Here is a 19301-nt window from a genome sequence, read left to right on the forward strand (position 1 = left end):
AATAAATAATATAAATGATACTTGACATTGTTATTAACTTAAAAAAAAATTGAAATATACCTTTTTGAATCTTTGTTGTGCATTCAATGGTTAATATTTTGCTGTTCACTTCTCTTCAATGGTTTTTCTTCATATGTCTTGTTTTGGTATAGAAAGAAAATTAGAATGAGAAGAGTAGAAGACCAAAAGTTTGGAAACCACTAAAAGAGAGAGAAAAGTGGCGCTGATGCCTCTGATGGTTTGAAACAAATATTTGAAAAATGTACTAGTATTACTTTAATTAATAGTATGGACTTAGGCTAGTATAATAAAACCATTTTTATTAATTATTAGAATAGGCTATTTGTTAACAAGAGCAACAATAATTCAAATATCTAATACATAGTGCAGTTTTTAATTATTTTAATTTATAAAATTTTGTAACTTATATTTTTTTAATATTATATATAAAATAAATTTAATATTATTAATTATTACTATTTACTATTTTTTTTAAATTTTGGGGGACCATGGCCACCTTAGGCGCCCCCGTAGATCCGCCACTGTTAGCAAGATTATCTGCCAAATTAAAATTAAATCGCACTAAAAAAAATTATCATCAACTACAAATCCTATCAATCATGAGGCATTAAGTAATAAGTCATACCGAAAGTGTGATCCATAAACCTTAAAATAACAAAAATAAAGTACCTTTAAAATAGATAATAAATCATCAACAGTTTACCTCATTAATATGCTTCAAATATAGTACACTCTTGTATAAATTTCAGATTCATCTGTTACATTTGGTCTTCAATCCATGTCCTTGGAATTTTAAACACATTATATAAAACTAAAAGAAATGGATCATGACAGATAATATTAGTAGTAAACAACAACAATAATAATCTCATTTTATTTACCCACAAAAATAAAAGATTAAATATAATTAAGTGCTAGTATTCAAGTAAAAAGCAACTTCGGTGAGTAATTTTAGACTATTTTTTTATATGAAAAAGGTAGTAGTATTTTTGTTAGAAATGAGATTATTGGGTGTAATTATATATGGGTAGATTTTGTAGGTAAGAAATTAACACGTGAGGACGTATTAAACACGTGATAACATCCCAACCAATACGTAAGGAGCATATTAAAATACGTGAGGGGTATGTAACGCGTGTTGAATATTTCCACAATAACAGAATATACATCAAATATCAATATTCAAACAAAACACCATCACTACTTTCACATTAGAAAAAGTTAAAAATATACATCAAAACTTTCAACTAAAAAAAAAGTGATCACTTGGTAATACAACTTATATTGGAAGACTTATAATATTAAGATTAGTGTTGTCAATTGAGTCTAATATCTTAAGATTAGTTCTAAACCCTTTAAAATAATTTCAGCTCACAATCTCATAAATTATAAAAACATATTTGGTAAGTCTTGATTCTAATTAAACCCCACAAAAAAAATTTAAAATAGGACTGGCCCTACAAGCCCTACAAGCCCTAGAATCAACCTCTTCCTTCCTGAGACTTGCGCTAAGCGTGAAACCTGACAGTTTGAGATGAGGATATGATCTTCATGTCTTTGAGACAAATTTGACACGACACTCTTTATATGATGCTCCATGTAGTTTAGTAAGAATAATTCAGTAAACAACATCTAGTGTGGAGCTTAATAGAACAAAAGAAACAGGCATTTTGAAGCAGAAGTAAGGTGGGAATGGATCCTCTCAATTATTAAGCAGAAAAATATATAAACAAAAAACAAAAAATATCTTTCTTGTAATTATTGTCCTTTTCATATACTATTTTTCTACCTACAAGATTCGAGGACGAATTTTTTTGAAGAGGAGGAGAATGATACATGCTTCAAATGTTCGTGATATGAAGAGTTCAAGTGTTATTTAGAAGATATTAGTTTGCATATTTAGAATATTTTAATTTAATGTTTTTTTTTATTTTTGTTTATTTAATTACTAGTTTGGGCCTTATGTTTGTGGGCTTAGGATTTTCTATATTTTAACCTAATAAGAGGTTATAAATACCTTATAAACTAGGGTAGTGGTAATATAGAATGATTTAGAGGTTTGAAAACCCCTTTTTGGTTTCACGATGAAACCATGATGTGGACAATTGAGGTTGAGGAGTCCCTCTCTTGTTGCATCGGGAAATTGGGTAGAAGGTTGAGGAGTCCCTTCGATTCGATTCCCAAACTATAGCGTTGACAGGTTAGGTTGAGAAGTCCCTTTCTTGTTGCGTCGAGAAATTGGGTAGAAAATAAAGTGATTCTCTTTGTATTCAATTTCAACTATCCTTTTTATTTCTATTTCCAATTTCAATGTATTTTTTTATTCAGTTTAAATCCTTATTTTCTTGTTTATCTTTAATTTCTTTATCAGGATGTCTAGCTTTAATTTTGGTTGTCCACGAAATTTTCTATGCCAAGGTGAAATTCGAATCCTCGACACCTGCTTAAACAGATAAGTAAACTGATCACTCGATTTATCTGAATTTTTTGCTGATAATTATTTAATTTTTAAACCATTTTTTCCTTAATTACGGGTCAATTTTCAAAACATAATTATGTTTTACTAATATTATTATAAAAAGTATATGATATACTAAAATAAAGAAAAACATGAAAAAAAATATTACTATAAAGTAGTGACTTACCTAACACTGCATGATGTAATCCGCTCTGTTAGGGTTTGGTGGAAAATCCTAATTTGTGTGATACATTCACCCAGTCTGTTTGGACTCAAATGGCAGCAAATGCTGCAGTTTCTAATCACGTAAACTTTAATGGAGAAGAGAAAGATGACAAGATAATTCAGTTTGAGGATGAGGATATACAGGAAGGGCTGGAAAAGTGCACAAAGAGCTTAGTGGGAAGACTATTTTCAGATCGGCATTTTAGCTCTGGGACACTAAAAGCCGCTCTATATGCAATATGGAGATAGCCGAAAGGTTTCAAGGTTGTAGATCGGGGGGAAAACCTATTCCAATTCTTTTTTGGCAATGAAATTGACCTAATCAGAATTGAGAAAGGGGACCTTGGCTTTTCAAGAATTATATCTTGAACCTGAAATGTTGGAGCGAGGATATTCAAATAGCAGATGCAGAATTTACCCACGTCCCAGTATGGATCCAACTCTGGGGATTACTAGAGCAATGCAAAACCAAGGGACTAGGTAGGAGAGTCGGAGAGGTGATGGGAAGGGTCCTGGAGGTTGATTTGTTTAATATCAAAGGGAAGGAAGAGAGGCTATTGAAAGTTAAAGTACTGTTGGACATATCAAAGCCCCTGCGTAGAACTCTAAAAATTGCAGGAAGAAATCAGAAGGTTATTGAGGTTCAGCCAAAGTACGAAAGGATTGGTAATTTCTACCATTACTACGACTTCCTTGGACATGAAAATAAAGTATGCAAACAGTACTTAGAGGACTCTAGAACTGGGAAAACAACAGAAGAGAAATGGGGTCAGTGGTTACAGGCAGAGTGGGTTGGGAGAAAAATCAAAGAGTAGAAGGAAAATTAACACCCTAACAAATTCTCAGCAGAGGAGGGAAGGAAGACAGCAAGTAAGAAGCCAACTCCAGTCAACTTAATCCGGATCTTTGCAAGTTTATCAGTTAATGAGAGTAATACACAAAAGCCAGAAAAGGAGAAAGAAGTTCAAAGCAACCATAAAGGAACTTTGGTAGAAGAGGAAGTAGAGGAGGAAGTAGCTGAAAGTGAGAGAGTCTTGGAGGCAGGAAGAAAGGAGAAAAGCTTCCAACAGATCTCAGATAATACAAATAACTCAGGCAGCCTCCCTAATTCTGGTTCTATAAAGAGGCAGAAAGGAAGAGATGTGAGGAAGAAGATAAAACTGAAAAAACTAGCAAGGAAGGGAGGAGAAGTTAGTTCTATCGCTAGAGTTAAGAGAGGACCTGAAGAGATAGAAGAGGCAGTGTCAAGAAGGAACTATATCAACTGAGAAAGGGGAAGGTGCCACCCTACAATGGACACCCCAGGAGGGATGAAGATGCTAACGTGAAACTGTCGGAGTTTGGAAAAATTCCTGACAGTTCACAACATCAAAGGGATTGTTAAATCTCATTCCCCCGAGGTATTGTTTCTATACGAAACAAAAAATAATGCCTCGAAGGTAGAAAGCATTTTGAGGAGGATTGGGTTTCAATCATGGTTCTTGGTGGACCCAACTGGGATAGTAGGAGGTTTGGCATTGGCATGGAAAGAAAGAGTTACTATCCAAATAATGGACCATGGAAGTTTTGTTTATACACTTTGAGGTGGAGGACCAGCAAACAAATCACTCATGGGAGGTAATAGGGGTTTATCTGTCTACGAATGACGCTGGGAGGAAGATCATATTGACCGGAAATTTTAATGCAATTCGAACTCATAATGAAAAGGAAGGCGGAAGAAACAAATCAGAATCCTCCTTGAGGGAGTTTAACGACTTCATTAACGTGGGGGGACTTATTGATTTGGGATTTGAAGTTGAGTTATTTACTTGGAGCAATAGACAATTTGGAGCAAATCTGATTAAAGAGAGGCTAGATAGGGTCCTTGCCACTATGGAATGGAAAGAGACTTGGCCGAACACATATGTGGCTCATTTAGAAGATTGGGGATCTGGTCATAAACCGCTACTGCTGAACCTTGAGAGAAACAACAGGAGATATAAAAGGAGATTCCGATTTCAAGAGAGGTGGTGCGACAAAGAAGAAGTGGTGTCTTTGATCAAAGACTCATGGAATGAAGAAATAGAAGGTTCACCTATGTTCAAACTTGCCGGAAAATTAAAAAAGTGCAGACATAGGTTGGTGGAATGGCAAAAAAATACTCCAGAAAACTCCCAGAACCATATCCTAAGTATTCAAGAAAGACTCAAGGCCGAAAAAGAAAAAGGAGAGCATGCTGACCTGATTGCATTAAGGATTACGGAGGCTGAACTAGAAGAAACCTTAGAATTAGAAGAAAGATATTGGAGGGAGAAGTCAAGGGTGCAATGGCTGCACTAGGGAGATATGAATACAAAATTTTTTCACTCCAAGTTCAAAACAAGGAGTAGGAAAAATAAGATCTAGTTTTTACAGGATGATGAAGGTCATATAGCAGATAAACTAGAGGGGATCGCAGTTATTTCGCAACAATATTTTAAGAATCTGTTTTCTTCAAACAATTCAAGAGACCCTGAAGAGGAGCTATAAGGGATCCCCAAGAAAATCATTGCAGCAACAAATATGAACTTGACTAAACCAGTTACAGAAAAGGAGATTAAAACGGCTGTCTTTTCAATAAATTCATTCTCAGCCCCGGGAGATAATAGTTTCACAGCAAAATTCTTTCAATTCTTTTGGGAGACAATTAAAGGCGATGTGATTCGGGCAGTCATAAGTTTCTTTCAGGAGGTAAATTGTTAAAGGCTTTTAACCATACGCACATATGTCTTATTCCTAAAGTTCCTAATGCTAGTTGTATGAAGCAAATTCGGCCTATTAGCTTTAGTAGTGTCTTTTAGAAAATCATCTCTAAGATTCTAGTACATAGAATGCAGTTTGTTATGAATAGACTAATCAGTGACAATCAAAGCGCTTTTGTTAAAGGGATGTTAATAAGCGACAATATTCTTATAGCATATGAGTTCGTGCACTCTCTGAAAAATAAGAGGTATGGAGAATGGGATTTAGCTTTGAAGCTGGACATGAGCAAAGCATATGACAGGGTGGAATGGTCTTTTGTTTGGAATGTCATGAAGATGTTGGTTTCTGTAAAAAAATGGTTAGATTGGATTCAGGAATGTGTGATGACGGTTTCTTACTCTGTTATTGTGGATGGTCAACCTCATGGCTATTTTAAGCCACGTAGAGGGCTGCGACAAGGCAACCCTCTCTATCCCTATCTATTTCTATTTTGTGCAAAGAAACTCTCCCATCTGCTCCACAAAGGAGAACAGAGACAGGATATTTCTGGATTGAGACTCAATCACAGATGCCCTAGAATCAGTCATTTATTTTTTGCAGATGACTCTACCTATTCAGTCGGGCCTCGGAAGGGGATTGTCAGAACTTACTGAGTATTCTACAAGTATATGAAGAAGTCAGTGGACAAATGGTTAACTTAGATAAATCTTCAGTCTTTTTCAGCAACAACACTCCAATTCAGACTCGGGATCGGTTAGCAGAGATATTACAAGTTTCTCACGTCGGTAATCTGAATAAATACCTTGGCTTGCCTTCGGTTGTTCAGAGATCGAAAAGAGCAACATTTAATTACATAACAGACAAGGTAAATCAAAAACTACAACACTGGAAGAGAGCTCTCTTGTCTCCGAGTGGTAGCGAGGTTTTGATCAAGGCAGTAGCCACAGTTGTTCCATTGTACACTTTGAGTTGTTTCAAGCTACCAGACACCCTAATGGAAGATATACAACGTTCTATGCTCAATTTTTGGTGGGGCCAAAAAAGGGACGAAAGAAGAATACATTGGATTGGGTGGAAAATTACATGCAGACCGTGGGCTCAAGAAGGACTGAATTTCAAATATTTAAAGGTCTTCAACCTTACAATGTTAGCAAAGCAAGGGTGAAGACTTTTAAAGGGGCTAAACTCCCTGATATCAAAGGTGTACAAAAGTAAATACTATAAATACATTGATTTCCTAAGAGCAAAAGTAGGGAACAATCCATCATGGGGGGCTGGAAAAGTGTATTAGAAGGAAGAAAAGTCTTAGAAAAAGGCCTACTGTAGAAAATTGGAAGAGGTATCTCAGTAAGAATTAGAGAAGATTCTTGGGTCAAGAAATTTACTACAATTACTCCTAATTCTAATGTCAGACCAGAACCAATACCAATTTGGGTTTCAGACCTCATATTACCAAACAGACAATGGAATCAGAGTAAAATCAAAGAATGGTTCAGTCCAAAAATTTCTGAAGCAATTATACAGACCAATATACACAACGGGGAAGATACTGTTACCTGGATGAAGGAAAAGAATGGCTGCTACTCTGTGTCCTCAGGTTACCATACAACCTTTCAATTCAATCATCCCCCAATTGATTTTCTACCTGAACAGTGTAAAACCAAGAAGCTATGGTCAGGAATCTGGAATTCAAAGAGTCAACAGAAGACAAAAACTTTTATGTGGAAGGCCCTCCATGAAGGATTACATGTGAAAGTGAAGCTCCACTCAAGAATCCCTTCAATCAGTCAAATTTGTCCTCGGTGCAATGAGCAAGAAAAAACAGTGGTACATTGTTTATGGATGTGCCCGGACACGAAGGAAGTATAGAGACTAGCTGGACTTCCATCACCAACTCGCAAAATAGAAACCTAGAAATGGTGGCTTGAATTTCAGAACAGCATCAAAGGAGGCATTAACATGGTGGAGAAGCAAGAATTGGCCGTGAATCTTACTTGGCAGAACTGAAAAGCTAGGAATGAGTTGATATTTGAGTAGCGAAGGAAAACTCCATGGATATGTCTCGAAGAAGCTTGAAGGACAGCAAGTGAGAGACCAAGAACATATTAAATCCTTAAAATTAAGTCTCCTGTAATTATTACAAGTTTTGTCTTTTGGTGGAACTTTTCCTTTTCTTTCTTTTGTGTGTAGTCCAATTGGACCTTTCTCTTTCTTAATGAAATTTAATTACCGTTTGAAAAAAAAAAGTACTGCATGATATAACTGTGATAACGTGATTTAAATATAACATGATTTAACTTGAAACTAAACCCATCATTTTATATAAAGGGAGTAAGAGGAGAGAAGAGAAATTGAAAGTAGGGGTTAAGATATTCAAAAAATTAGATGTATTTACTTAGAGAAGTAATTTTAAATAAATAGAAAATAAACATGAAAAATCTAATTCTCTATCTTCAAATTATATTCTTTACTTATTTTTTAATTATTGAATTATATTATTCATATAATTTTATTATTTTAATTTCATAAACTATATTAATATTAACAAAAATAAAAAGATGTTAAACAAGCATATTGTTACTTCCTTATGGATATTTTGATTCTAGTCTCTAATTTTTCATGCTTGTATTCTTGTTTAATAAACTCATTTTTCTAAAATTGCATAATTCCTAATCCATAGTTTTTATGAGCAAATTCTTCGTTGTTGTATAAAGAAACATATAATAATAATAATAATATGCTCTTTAGACGCTTTTTTTTATTCTTTATTTTTATTTATTGATTGATTCTAGTTTTTTTAATGTTTTAATGAAATGTATTTAAGAATTATTTTTTATGTTAAAATGTTATTTCCTTAAAAAATATTTATGATTTTTTACTTCAATTCGAATGTGCTTAAATATTTTAGTTCATAATTAGTAGAATTTTATTATGAAAGAAAAAACAAAAATAATTAAATAAATAAAAAAAAAATTTCGCTAAGAAATTAATAAAATATTTATATAATATGTACAATAAATTATTTATTTAGTCTATTATGAGTTAAAAATAAAAATTACCTACGTTTAATTAAAATACCAATAAATTTTCCATATTACAAAAAATAGCCAAAATTTAGAGGGCTAAAGAATAGAGAAAAATCAGAAAATTAAAAAAAAAAATCGGCGAATGAAAATAAGAAAACTTAAGGCCTAAAACAAAAGGAGCAGGTTTATGGTTGCGGTTCATACACTTCAGACATGGCTACCACCACCAGTAGAACCCTGCTGAAGGAGATGCTGCACCTCTCTTCCACGGTTCCTTTCTCTTTTTCTCTTCGTCTTCGTGCTCTTCCATCTCTATCACTCTCTTCATCTCACCTTAACTTGAACCTTCAGTTTCGGCGCTCTCGCCCTTCCACTCCCTTCACTCCAATTCGATGCGTTTCTTCTTCGGGTCCCGGCGATGGCGGAAACAAGGTATCTTCTCGTCTCTCTCAGGTTCACCAGCTTCTCCAAGAAGCTGAAGAACGAGCTCTCTCAGCTGACACTGGTCCCACTCCTAAAATCACCTTAGGTGCGTCGCTTCATTTTTCGACTCTGATTTTTTTTTTTATTGATTGCAAAATGGTGTTAGAAATAAACCCTAAAAGATTGTATTTTGTTGAGTAAACTACTTATTGACAAATCTATTGGGAAGAAACGAAATAAATTTTGTACTTATGAGAGACGAAATACTGTCATTTCTATCATGAAAGATGGGAATATTGACAAATATATATATATATATATATATATATATATATATATATATATATATATATATATATATATATATCAACGTTTGGATACTGTTATTTACATATTAAAATCATCTTTTATGATTACAAAACTAGTTTCGTTTATTAATTTTATTGGCGTTTTAAAGTTTCATGGTTAGAAACTATAGTTTACTCTATTTTGTTGGTTTTAGATCATGTTACGGTGAGCTATGCCAGAAGTGGTGGACCTGGGGGTCAAAATGTGAATAAAGGTTGGTATTTTCTTTACGGTATTATCATAGAAATGGTTCTCTTCTTGGTCGGTTATTTATTTATTTATTTTATTTTATGATCCTAACTTGCTGAAGTGACCAGTGAACACCAAGGTGGACATGCGATTCAATGTTAAAAATGCATATTGGCTAAGTGACAGGATCAGGGAGAGAATTATGCAAATGGTTTGTGTCATATTATCATCGTTGCTTTGGTGCATAAGATTGACTGTTTCATAACTTAGACTAGTGTTTCGATGTCTTTCTGGAGCAGTAAATATTGCCGTGTACGCATGTTTGCTAATAAGGTTCATCTATGCATCTACTTGTGCATTATTGTGTATTATTACATCTTTTGATTGGTTACTCTTTTACCTCAGTAATTGTTGTATTCTTATAGTTTGATAATCTAGCTTATCTTTGCATGACTTAGTTTTGTTTGGTCCTGAGCAGGAAAAAAACCGAATTAATAAGGATGGGGAGCTTGTGATTTCTTCCACAAGAACTAGAACACAGAAGTTTGCTTCTTCCCTTTTGTCTTATTTATTGTTTGTTCCTCTTTTGCAAGATTGTTGGTCTAATTACTCTTAACCCCCCCCCCCCCCCCCCTCCTTTTTTTTTTGCTCAGGGGTAACATTGAGGATGCTTTGGCAAAACTTCAGGTAATGTAGCAAGTTTAATGTATGAAGTTTCATTTATTACATTTGTTCTAAAGAATTGTGATATGAAAGCTCTTATCAAAGGGTGACTGCATTGTGATATAATTGAAGGATGACTATCATAAAAACATAGATTCTTCTGTTGGTCCAAAAATGGGGTTGTTCTTGGCCTTGACTACAGTTAGAGTTGTCTTTGCTTGGTACATTATGAATAATTCTGTTTCTATATCTCGTCTCCTCCAACCAGAAACTAAATAGACAATATTGAAACCTTAAAATGGAATTTTGCAGTTTGGAAGACTATTTCTGGATGGTAATGTCGTCTAGGCAAGTTGTAAATAAGAAAGTCATAAGATTAAGTATTTACCTTCTAGTTCTGACTGGTAGCTCTGGATTCTATTAGTTTTTACTACTGGCGATGTGGCTTGGAGTAGTTAGTGTGCAGAAAGCTTGGCTCTTGTGAAATCTCCTTATTTTGATAGTGAACAGACATCTCAGCATATTTTCTGCTTTTTTTTGGAGTATTCATATAGAGTTTTGGTGCTGACTCTTATGGTGATTCTTTGAGGAGTTAACACAACATTATCACTCAGAAATGGGAAAGTTCTTGAAGAAGAGTTTGTAAATTGGTTCCTTGTCTACTCTTTTATTGTTATGCTGGCTGATTGCCATTCATAAACATTATGCTTGCCATGTGCTCCTTTGGATCCAGCTAGGTATTAATGGTAAGAGATTGGATGTGTAGTTGTGTACTGTGGGGGTTTAGTAGTCTAATAACAACTTCATTTTGTGATTCTCTGGAGTAACGGAAAAAGGGATAGTTCATGCAGAGGAGCTTGTAAATTGTTTCTTTGTGTAGTTCTTTATTGTTGAGTTGGTGGATTGCCTTGTCCTGAACATAATGAATTCCATGATATGTTTATTTAGATCCAGCCGGGGGATCAATAGTAAGAGGGTTGAAGCCGGCACATTTAAGAGTTAAGATAATGTCTTGAATGGGAAAAAGTATAGTTCTTGGACAGCAGTGTGTGAATTGTTTCCTTATACACTCCCTTATTGCAGAGTTGAGGGATCAGGATGTCTTTTTTATGAGTTTGGTGATGCACTTGTTTGAATCCAGCCAGGGATTAATGGAAAGAGAAACAATGATTCTTTAATGTAAATCCTCCTATTTATTCTCATAAATACCAAGTAAAGAAAGTACTCAATGTTTTTATATATGTTCCTCGGATATTAAATATAAGCATACGGATACAACTGCTACTACTAAGCCCCTTTTATTTGTTGGGGTTGCTTTAATGGATTAAATTAGGCTGTTGTGTCTTATCATAAGTCATTGTAATAGACATGCCATTCAGATCTGTTGTATTTCCAAATCTTATCCTGTCTTAATCACCGTTTCACTCTTCCATGGCAACATCTTCACCTTTGCCATGGTGAGCTTTTTACTCTATTTTTTGGTTCTTTATCACCAAACATTCAGTCATATATACGATATTGCAGATCTTAGACTATATAGTAAAATTTTTTCTGAGTGGTATTTCCTTGTTCCTTATCAAAAATAAAATCACAAAACACTGCTCAACTTCATCCGTGGAACTTGAATCTTACAGACGGCTGCCAGCTATCCTTGAACTTCCCTATTCACTCTTGGTCCACAGGTGGATTTACATCTATTTTTTTCTGAGTTTCGGGATGGTGGACCCAAGATATTTAAACCATGTGACATTTGCATGGTAGCATCTCGAATCTCTAGCTCTGCGTTAGCATTAGTATGTCTTTTCTGAATTTACATTTGATGTACTTGATCTTTAATCTAAAGGAAAACCATGTGCTTCTAAAGCCTGTCTTTTAAGCTCTAACTTCTCATTTATATCTTCTCTAGAATTTGGTGGTGTACTTGTTTGAATCCATCATGTCTTTTTAGCTCGAACTTCTGAAAAGCATATCATCTATTAAAAGAATGCATCATGGCATCATTTCTTCAGTATGTTGATAAGCTCATCAAGGGCAAATGTAAAGTGATATAAGAGCTGAGCTCAAAGTCTTGTTTGCTCTCACAATTGTCATTATCCTATCATATTAGCTATTAATTGTTTGAATACGGACAATAGTTGCAAGCGCATCTCCAACGCTGTCGACAATACGTATCTTTGATCCTTTCTTCTTTCCAAATCAACCATGACTTACATCTTGGTCATGTTATCAAACTGATTATTTGCCATGGGAGTATCTTAATATCCACTCAGTTACGTAGTATGACTAATGAGTTAATCTGTCTCTGTAATTTGCATAGTTTTGTATGTCGCCTTTGTTATTATGAATTGGGCTTTTAGTTAACTTTATCTTTCTAACCCTCTTTCCCTTTGATGGAATAAATCAGGAAATCATTGATGCAGCAGCATATGTCCCACCACCTCCCTCTGAAGAGCAAAAGAAGAAAATTGCGAAGATGTAAGAGCACTTCACTTTTGTATTTCCTCAGTCTTCAGGTTAAATACGAATTATTCTAGGTACACCATGTTGCTTGTGGCTTCCGTTAGATTCGAATTGCTTAATAATGGTCAATGGCATGCAATTAACCTCTGTTAATCAAATATGCACTTATGATTGAAGGGCTGCAATAGGAGAGCAGAAACGCCTCAAAAGCAAGAAGGTGCTTTCAGACAAGAAAGCGTTCAGAAGAAGCAAAAATAGTTGGGACTAACACATTCATTTCCAGATGGTGAACTTGTACATTATTTTTAGTAAGTTCACCATTGTTGACTACATTAGATTCATTATCAAGCAAGCTATTTTATTATTTTCATAAATCTTTCTAATTCTCAGTCATTGACTACAGGTTACAGGCACCATAATTGGACTATAAAATAGAAATATTGGACCAGCATAGCACAACACCTCTGGAGTTGTTACCTACTGATACAAGGCCAAAATTATGATGTACTATCTAGGACTTGATGAATATAGAAATATCAATTTGATTTTATCCTTACAATGTTTCCAATTTTCCTCAATTTGAGCGCTTTCTCGTGATTTTTTTTTTGGGGGGGGGGGGGGGGGGGGGGTAATGGATCAATTATTGACCATATGCATAGCACGTGTCCTTAGTTGTGGCACAACTTTGAAGGTCAACGAAACATTTTTATACACGATTTTGTCTTTGCCGTAGTTACTTTTCTATTTAGGTAGTTGTGGGGGACTGCTGGTGGCGTAGTAAATGCATGTGGTTAAGGAAATGGATATGATTCCGTGATAGAATTCTTGAATTATAATTCAAACTTCAAACTAGTATATGAATGCCACTTGTGTTTCACATGAATTTCTTTGCATTTAAAATTTGATGCACATTGCTTCAAGTGCTGCAACATGTACCGTAAGAGATATCCGTGTCATTTTCATGTTCACAATGAATCTTATCTCCTATATTACCTCCTAGTGTTACGTAAAACATGATTCTGTCTCTTTTTTATGGCTTTCAACGATTGCGACTGATGGCTAGTGTTGGTTTCACTCACCTTCACACCATACCCATCAGTTGTGCCCCCTTTCTCCCCCTCCCAATCCATCTGAAAAGTACATATGTGGCCATGAACAGGCTCTGATTATTATTTGAATGTAATAATTATCTGTTGGTTCTTTTCACACTTGAAATTGAAATGTGGTTTAATAGGTGCTCATAAAATTATATCCATTTTTACAATAAAAATTCGTCCACGACAACTTCCTTACTTTAGGGCTAAAAAGACGGCATTTGGCTGAAAGTGAGAGCTCCATTCATAGAATTGTTCATTTAAATAAAGTATATTTAAAAATAAATCTAAGTATAAGTATGTCTAGATATATTAATTTATTAATATATGAATTTACCTAAGCAGATATGTAGTTATTTTAAATTGAAGATAGTGGAATTGCATTATCGGTTTAAAATTTTTTAGGTATAGTAATTCTATGAAGTGAATATTTTCACTTCTAATTTGAGAAACAAAATATTATGGATATGCTTTGTATTGAAATACCAAAGTTCTCCATTAACATCGGTAATTAACCCATTATATACATATTACTTCACATATTTTTTTTAACAAACACACAAAATTAGCTTATAAGTGTGAATTTTATATTTTTACTCATTTTTTATTATAAATATAAATATAATTTGATCGAAATAATATCATTCAAAATCAAATCGGTATTATTACCAATTTGTAACTGATAATATCCATTCCTTAATTACTAATATGACCTATCATTAAGATAATATATCCCATTATTCTTTCCAGAAGATCCTAATAATTTTAGAAGATCCGTTTTAGAAAGCAAACAAGATAGTGCAGTAAGCATCCAACAACAATTAAAGAAAGGGAATTCGTTATTTTGTTAATCAAATAGCAACACAAAAAGTATCGCAGTGATCTTTACTTGTCACAACTTGTAATACTAATCATGGTGATTGTGTTTGTGTCCTTAAGGTCAAAAGTGAAAACCGACCATCAAACATGTAAGTTAAGAACCACAAGCGATATAATTAGAGATATTTTTGTATAAAGACAAGTTCGTTCATCATCTCATCATTCAAGTACACATACACAACAAATACCTTGAGTCCTATGAATAAATAAGTAAAAGTATCTACGATAAAAGTGAGATCCAATATATAAGAACCAGATACTAAAAATTTGTACCTACACCGTGAAATTCTTCAGCAAAATTATAGGCGACAACAAGGAGTACCACAGGGGGGAGAGAAGTAATTAACTGAAAATCAAGTTAGAAAAGACCACTTCATCGAATTCTGTTGTTGTTAATATATATAGTATAAAACAAAACAAACAAAAACAATTCTTGGCATATAAAATTCATGCTATATTTCCTATTTACAAAACTAACGGCGTTGAAAATTTGACGCCCCGAATCCATCATCATTGATTCATCGTCTAATAACGTGAACATCCCCAGATCTCCGATCAACATGCTTAATCCACCTCTTCCCATCAGCACCACCACGACCACCACCGACACCGGAAACATGTGCTATGTCAAGCCCCTTCCCAACCGGAAGAAACACCGACCGTACGACGCGTCTTCTGGATCCTCCTTCATCCACCACTCCCCTCCACTTAAACGTGGGCTTCGAAGAACTTGAACTGGCGTTGGCGTTCTTTCGGACCATAACGGCCCCTTGGGCGCTCAACTTGGCCAGTCTTAAAACCCTGGCGAAGTCGCCGCGCCTCGAATCCACGACCAAGAAGTCAATTCCTTCTAAACCTTCCATAACCTCTTCCACCTCTCCTACCAGTGTCTCCGGCCTCCTAACTCCGGCTTCGCTCATCCTTTCACCGTACTCTAATCCCGACGTCTCGTCCGGGACTATGCACACGTGTCTACCGCCCGTGTAACGGCTTGCGATGGCCAATCCTATGCTGGTTGGGATCAAGCCTCCTTGCGACCATGTTTCCACGATCAGCTGCGCGTTCCACCCCGCTGCCATGGCTGACACTAGCTCCGCCACGCCGGATTCCCGTTTCAGCGTGCTTACGGATTGTACTGTGTCGATGTACGCTTTCGATGCTCTCTCCGGACACCATACTAGTTTCATTTTTAATATCTTCTATTCGTTTTGATATGATGATGCGGTTTTTCGGTTTTTTTGGATGTCTGAATTTGGTGTGTTTGGTAATAGTTGTTGATGTGAGGAATTTCGAGGTTTGGAGTGATTATATATGAGTATGTGATGAAAGGGGAAAGAAGGAAGAAAAAAAAGAACGAATATAAGTATGGTAGGGTCATCAGGAATAGGTTGTTCTAGAGAGAGAGAGAGAGAGAGTGAGAGAGTGGGACCGTTGACATTTATTCCGCGCCAATCCGACGTGTTGGTTTATATTCGGATAACTACGGTTCATATTATTCTTTCCTATAATAACAAACATATGCTGAAATTAATTATTAAAATTAATTATTAATATAAAATATATATTAAAATATTAAAAATATAATAAAAATAAATTAAATTATATATATTTATAACAAATAAATAATAATTAATTTTTAAGTATATAAACAATATTTTTGTTAATTTTTCATTATTTGTGTTTTACGGCTAAATATCCCATGTTGCACTCACACCTGAATTTCCAGGTGCCTGGCCATGCGTGTATATCTCAGCCATTCACAAATGATTATTTTATTAACTAAATCTTTTTTATTCAAATTCTTTATAATTAGATACTAAATAAAAAAAGTTAAGTACAATTTTTTTCTCTAAAATATTGGTTGAAAATTTTTTTTGTTTTTAATTTTTTTTAATATAAAATGATCTTTAAAGTTTAACTTGATTTTAAAATCATTCCGAAAGTTTAACTTGATTTTAAATTTTTGGTGACCAAAGTGGAAGTAAAGGTAAATCGTAGACATCTTTTTTTTCTTCTTTATTTTTCTCTTCTTCTTCTATTCCCCTTTCTTTTAAGTAGAAACACTCTCTTTCTCTTAATTTTTTTTATTTTATAATTTTTTCATAAGTAATTTGGTCCAAAATTTTAAAATTTAAGTAAAAAGGACTATTTTAAAACTTTGTTTTAAACCTTAGGAATCATTTTGTATATAAAAAAGTTAAAAATAAAAAAAAATTTCGACTTATATTTTAAACACTAAAATCGTACTTAACCCCTAAAAAAACCCTTATAATTAAGTGCCAATTATGTTAGACTTTCTTATTATGTACTGAATTAGTGATATATCCAAAAAGTTTCCTATTTAAATTACCACGTATATTTAAGTACCATAAAAAAACTCTATGAATAATTTTGTTTATTTTAATAAAAGGTAAAACTAAATAAATAATAGTATAATCAATTTAAATTAATCTAATAGTTTGTTTATTCATTATTTATTTAAATAAATATTAAAAATTTAAATTCTACTTTATATATATAGTAATTTATTGTTCAATAACAAATTTTTAATTTGTTTAATTTAGAGTTTGAAACATCAAATGCACGTTTAATTTTTTTAAAAGTTTTACCTTTTTTGTTTGGCTATTTTTTTCTATAAACACAAACAATTCTATAGTCTAATGCATGTTTGCCTAAAACTAAAAAATTTAGCTTTTATGTTCACTTTTTTTGTTAGACCATTAATTAAGAAAATTTATTTTTTTATTTACCAATCCTATCCTTTATTATTCATATGATGAATTTTATTGTCTTTTCTTGCCCATATGAATTTATTTTACCGCTCTTATTATTTCTTTTTTATTTGAAGCTTTTTCTTTTGTTGTTTTATATTGTGATTCTATGAGTTGATTCTAAGAATTATATTAGAAAAATCAATTTAAATGAAAAAAATACAAAAAATAATTATAATCACAACACTACAAGAAAAATGTTGAGTACCGTCGAAATTATCGTCGGATTTAGCTTTGAGTTGTATCGACGGATCTTCTGACAGAAAGGAAGAGAAATTCATTGCCATAAAAGGTTATCGTCGAAATAATTTTTCCGTCGCAAAAATCGACGGTAATTGTTGGCGCAAAAATAAGACTCAACGGCGCCAATGTTATCGTTGGATTTTCCGACGGTATAATCCGCCGGTATAATGATTTAATGAAATACGTCGTTTTGGTGATTTACCGTTGGATTTTTCGACGGTATAATCCGCCGGTGTATAACGATTTAATGAAATACATCGTTTTGGTGATTTATCGTCGGATGGATTAAAATTCAAACACGAAACCCCTGTCCCTCACTTGTCCGAACCCTCTCTCTTCTTTTTCTCTCTTCTGGCGTGCTCTCTCCGTCACCGTCGAGAAGTCATCGTCGCCATTGGTTAAGCCTGTCGGAACCTCGTTGTCATCGTCTTCACCGCCTATAGTACCCACTGAAGTTGCCACTGCATGTCGGGGTAAATTCTGTTGCTGTATCTGGGACCACTTCTATTGTGGTTGCCATTCACGTCACCGTCACTGCCACCTCTATCAACACCACGATAAAAAGACCCTGCAGCCACTATCATTAGATTTATTGTTGGTATGGTTATTTGATTTTTACATATTAATTTGTGACTTTAGCATTTTGTTAGGGTTTAGTTTAAATCAGTGGTTAAATTTATTTAGTGAAGTGTGTGATTAGAATTTGTTGTGTTAATTTAATAGATGTAAAAATCAAATAATATTAGAGTAGATTAAGTAAAGTGAGATTAAGAGTGCTTGAGTTATTAGAAGATTTTAGTGTGTGATTAGTTTAATAAAGTGTGTGATTAGAGTTGGACTAATGAATTTTACTTATTCTTTTAAATTAGTTTCTGATTTAATTTCAGCTTGTGAATTTAATACGTTGTCCTTTTTAATTATTAGGGCGGTGTTATTCTCTCTGAGATTAGTTGGAGTTTTCTTTTTTTGTTGTTTTTGCAGTAATATTCCAGGTTGATTTTCTATCTCTAAATATAATAAGTTGTTTAAATTTTAAGTCGAACTTACTTTTTCTAGGATAGAGTTTTAGGACGGAAGTGGGAGAAGGTCACGTAGTGGTAGCTTCTCAAAACCCTTGTTTGCTGGACAATTGTGGAGTTATAAAGGGTTGCACACTAAAACTGTTAGGATTTGATATTTTGTTGAATGCATGTATGTTGTAATTTATGCCTGCAACTGTTTCCTATGTGAAAATTGTTATATTTATTTCATGTATATCTATGAATCAAGTAGAAGTTCCTCCGAATTACCGTTTAAATTGTTTAAAACATGTTTGGTTTGTTAGAAAATGATAATTGTATTTGGCAGAAGAGTCTAATTACAGGGTACACTTTGCCAAATTTTCTTAAAAATTGAATATTTTGTGTTGTTCATGAATTCTAAGGTGTGTTTCAACATGATTCCAAGTCATCGTCTCTAGATGTATGAGAGGGATAACTGTGGCCGGGAGGGTATGAAAGCTGAATTCTTTGAGGGGGTTGACACATTTGACACACATGTCTTCTGCATGGAACCGTTTGGATCTGAAGGGGTATCTAGGTGTCCGTGTCAAAGGTGTCGACTGACTAAGTGGTTAGGACCTGCGAACATAACGCTTCACCTCTACGATAACGGGTTCAAGGATGGGTATTGGATTTGGACGGAACACAAAAAAGTGGACGAGTAGGAAATTACCCGGTCTGCCTCTAATTTGAATAGGTTCGATTGTCAATAAAGGAGGGTTCGAATGGTGAGAGACCTA

General features: G+C 34.1%; 2 protein-coding genes across 6 annotated transcripts; one reads left to right on the forward strand and one right to left on the reverse strand.

Moving 5' to 3' along the window:
• The first annotated feature begins 8576 nt into the window (after positions 1 to 8576).
• On the forward strand, positions 8577 to 13112 carry LOC130937980 (uncharacterized). 5 transcript variants are annotated; one of them, XM_057867140.1, is made up of 9 exons: positions 8577 to 8721; positions 8803 to 8980; positions 9377 to 9436; positions 9540 to 9622; positions 9890 to 9954; positions 10065 to 10098; positions 12479 to 12549; positions 12712 to 12842; positions 12938 to 13112. In XM_057867140.1, exons 1-8 carry the CDS (start codon positions 8665 to 8667, stop codon positions 12800 to 12802), a joined length of 639 nt encoding a protein of 212 aa, XP_057723123.1. In that variant the 5' UTR covers positions 8577 to 8664; the 3' UTR covers positions 12803 to 12842; positions 12938 to 13112. The 5 variants fall into 5 exon arrangements, 3 of the variants coding, with proteins under 3 accessions (XP_057723123.1, XP_057723114.1, XP_057723106.1); XR_009069568.1 differs by having other exon boundaries at positions 8625 to 8980; positions 12479 to 12608; positions 12925 to 13112; XR_009069517.1 differs by having other exon boundaries at positions 8625 to 8980; positions 12479 to 12608.
• Positions 13113 to 14879: 1767 nt separating this feature from the next.
• Positions 14880 to 15824, reverse strand: LOC130950519 (uncharacterized). Its single transcript, XM_057879074.1, has one exon. It carries the CDS (start codon positions 15692 to 15694, stop codon positions 15026 to 15028), a length of 669 nt encoding a protein of 222 aa, XP_057735057.1. The 5' UTR covers positions 15695 to 15824; the 3' UTR covers positions 14880 to 15025.
• Between the last annotated feature and the right edge of the window lie 3477 nt (positions 15825 to 19301).

This window comes from Arachis stenosperma, chromosome 1 (genome assembly GCF_014773155.1).
Source record: "Arachis stenosperma cultivar V10309 chromosome 1, arast.V10309.gnm1.PFL2, whole genome shotgun sequence".
Taxonomy (NCBI): Eukaryota; Viridiplantae; Streptophyta; class Magnoliopsida; order Fabales; family Fabaceae; genus Arachis; species Arachis stenosperma.

Bases quoted from the DNA above. Each gene is read 5' to 3' on its own strand.
- LOC130950519 (XM_057879074.1), bottom strand. From the start codon at position 15,694: ATGAAACTAGTATGGTGTCCGGAGAGAGCATCGAAAGCGTACATCGAC.
- LOC130937980 (XM_057867131.1), top strand. From the start codon at position 8,665: ATGGCTACCACCACCAGTAGAACCCTGCTGAAGGAGATGCTGCACCTC. The intron at 10,099-12,478 runs GTAATGTAGCAA...GGAATAAATCAG, and splicing joins ATGCTTTGGCAAAACTTCAG to GAAATCATTGATGCAGCAGC. The intron at 12,550-12,711 runs GTAAGAGCACTT...TTATGATTGAAG, and splicing joins AAGAAGAAAATTGCGAAGAT to GGCTGCAATAGGAGAGCAGA.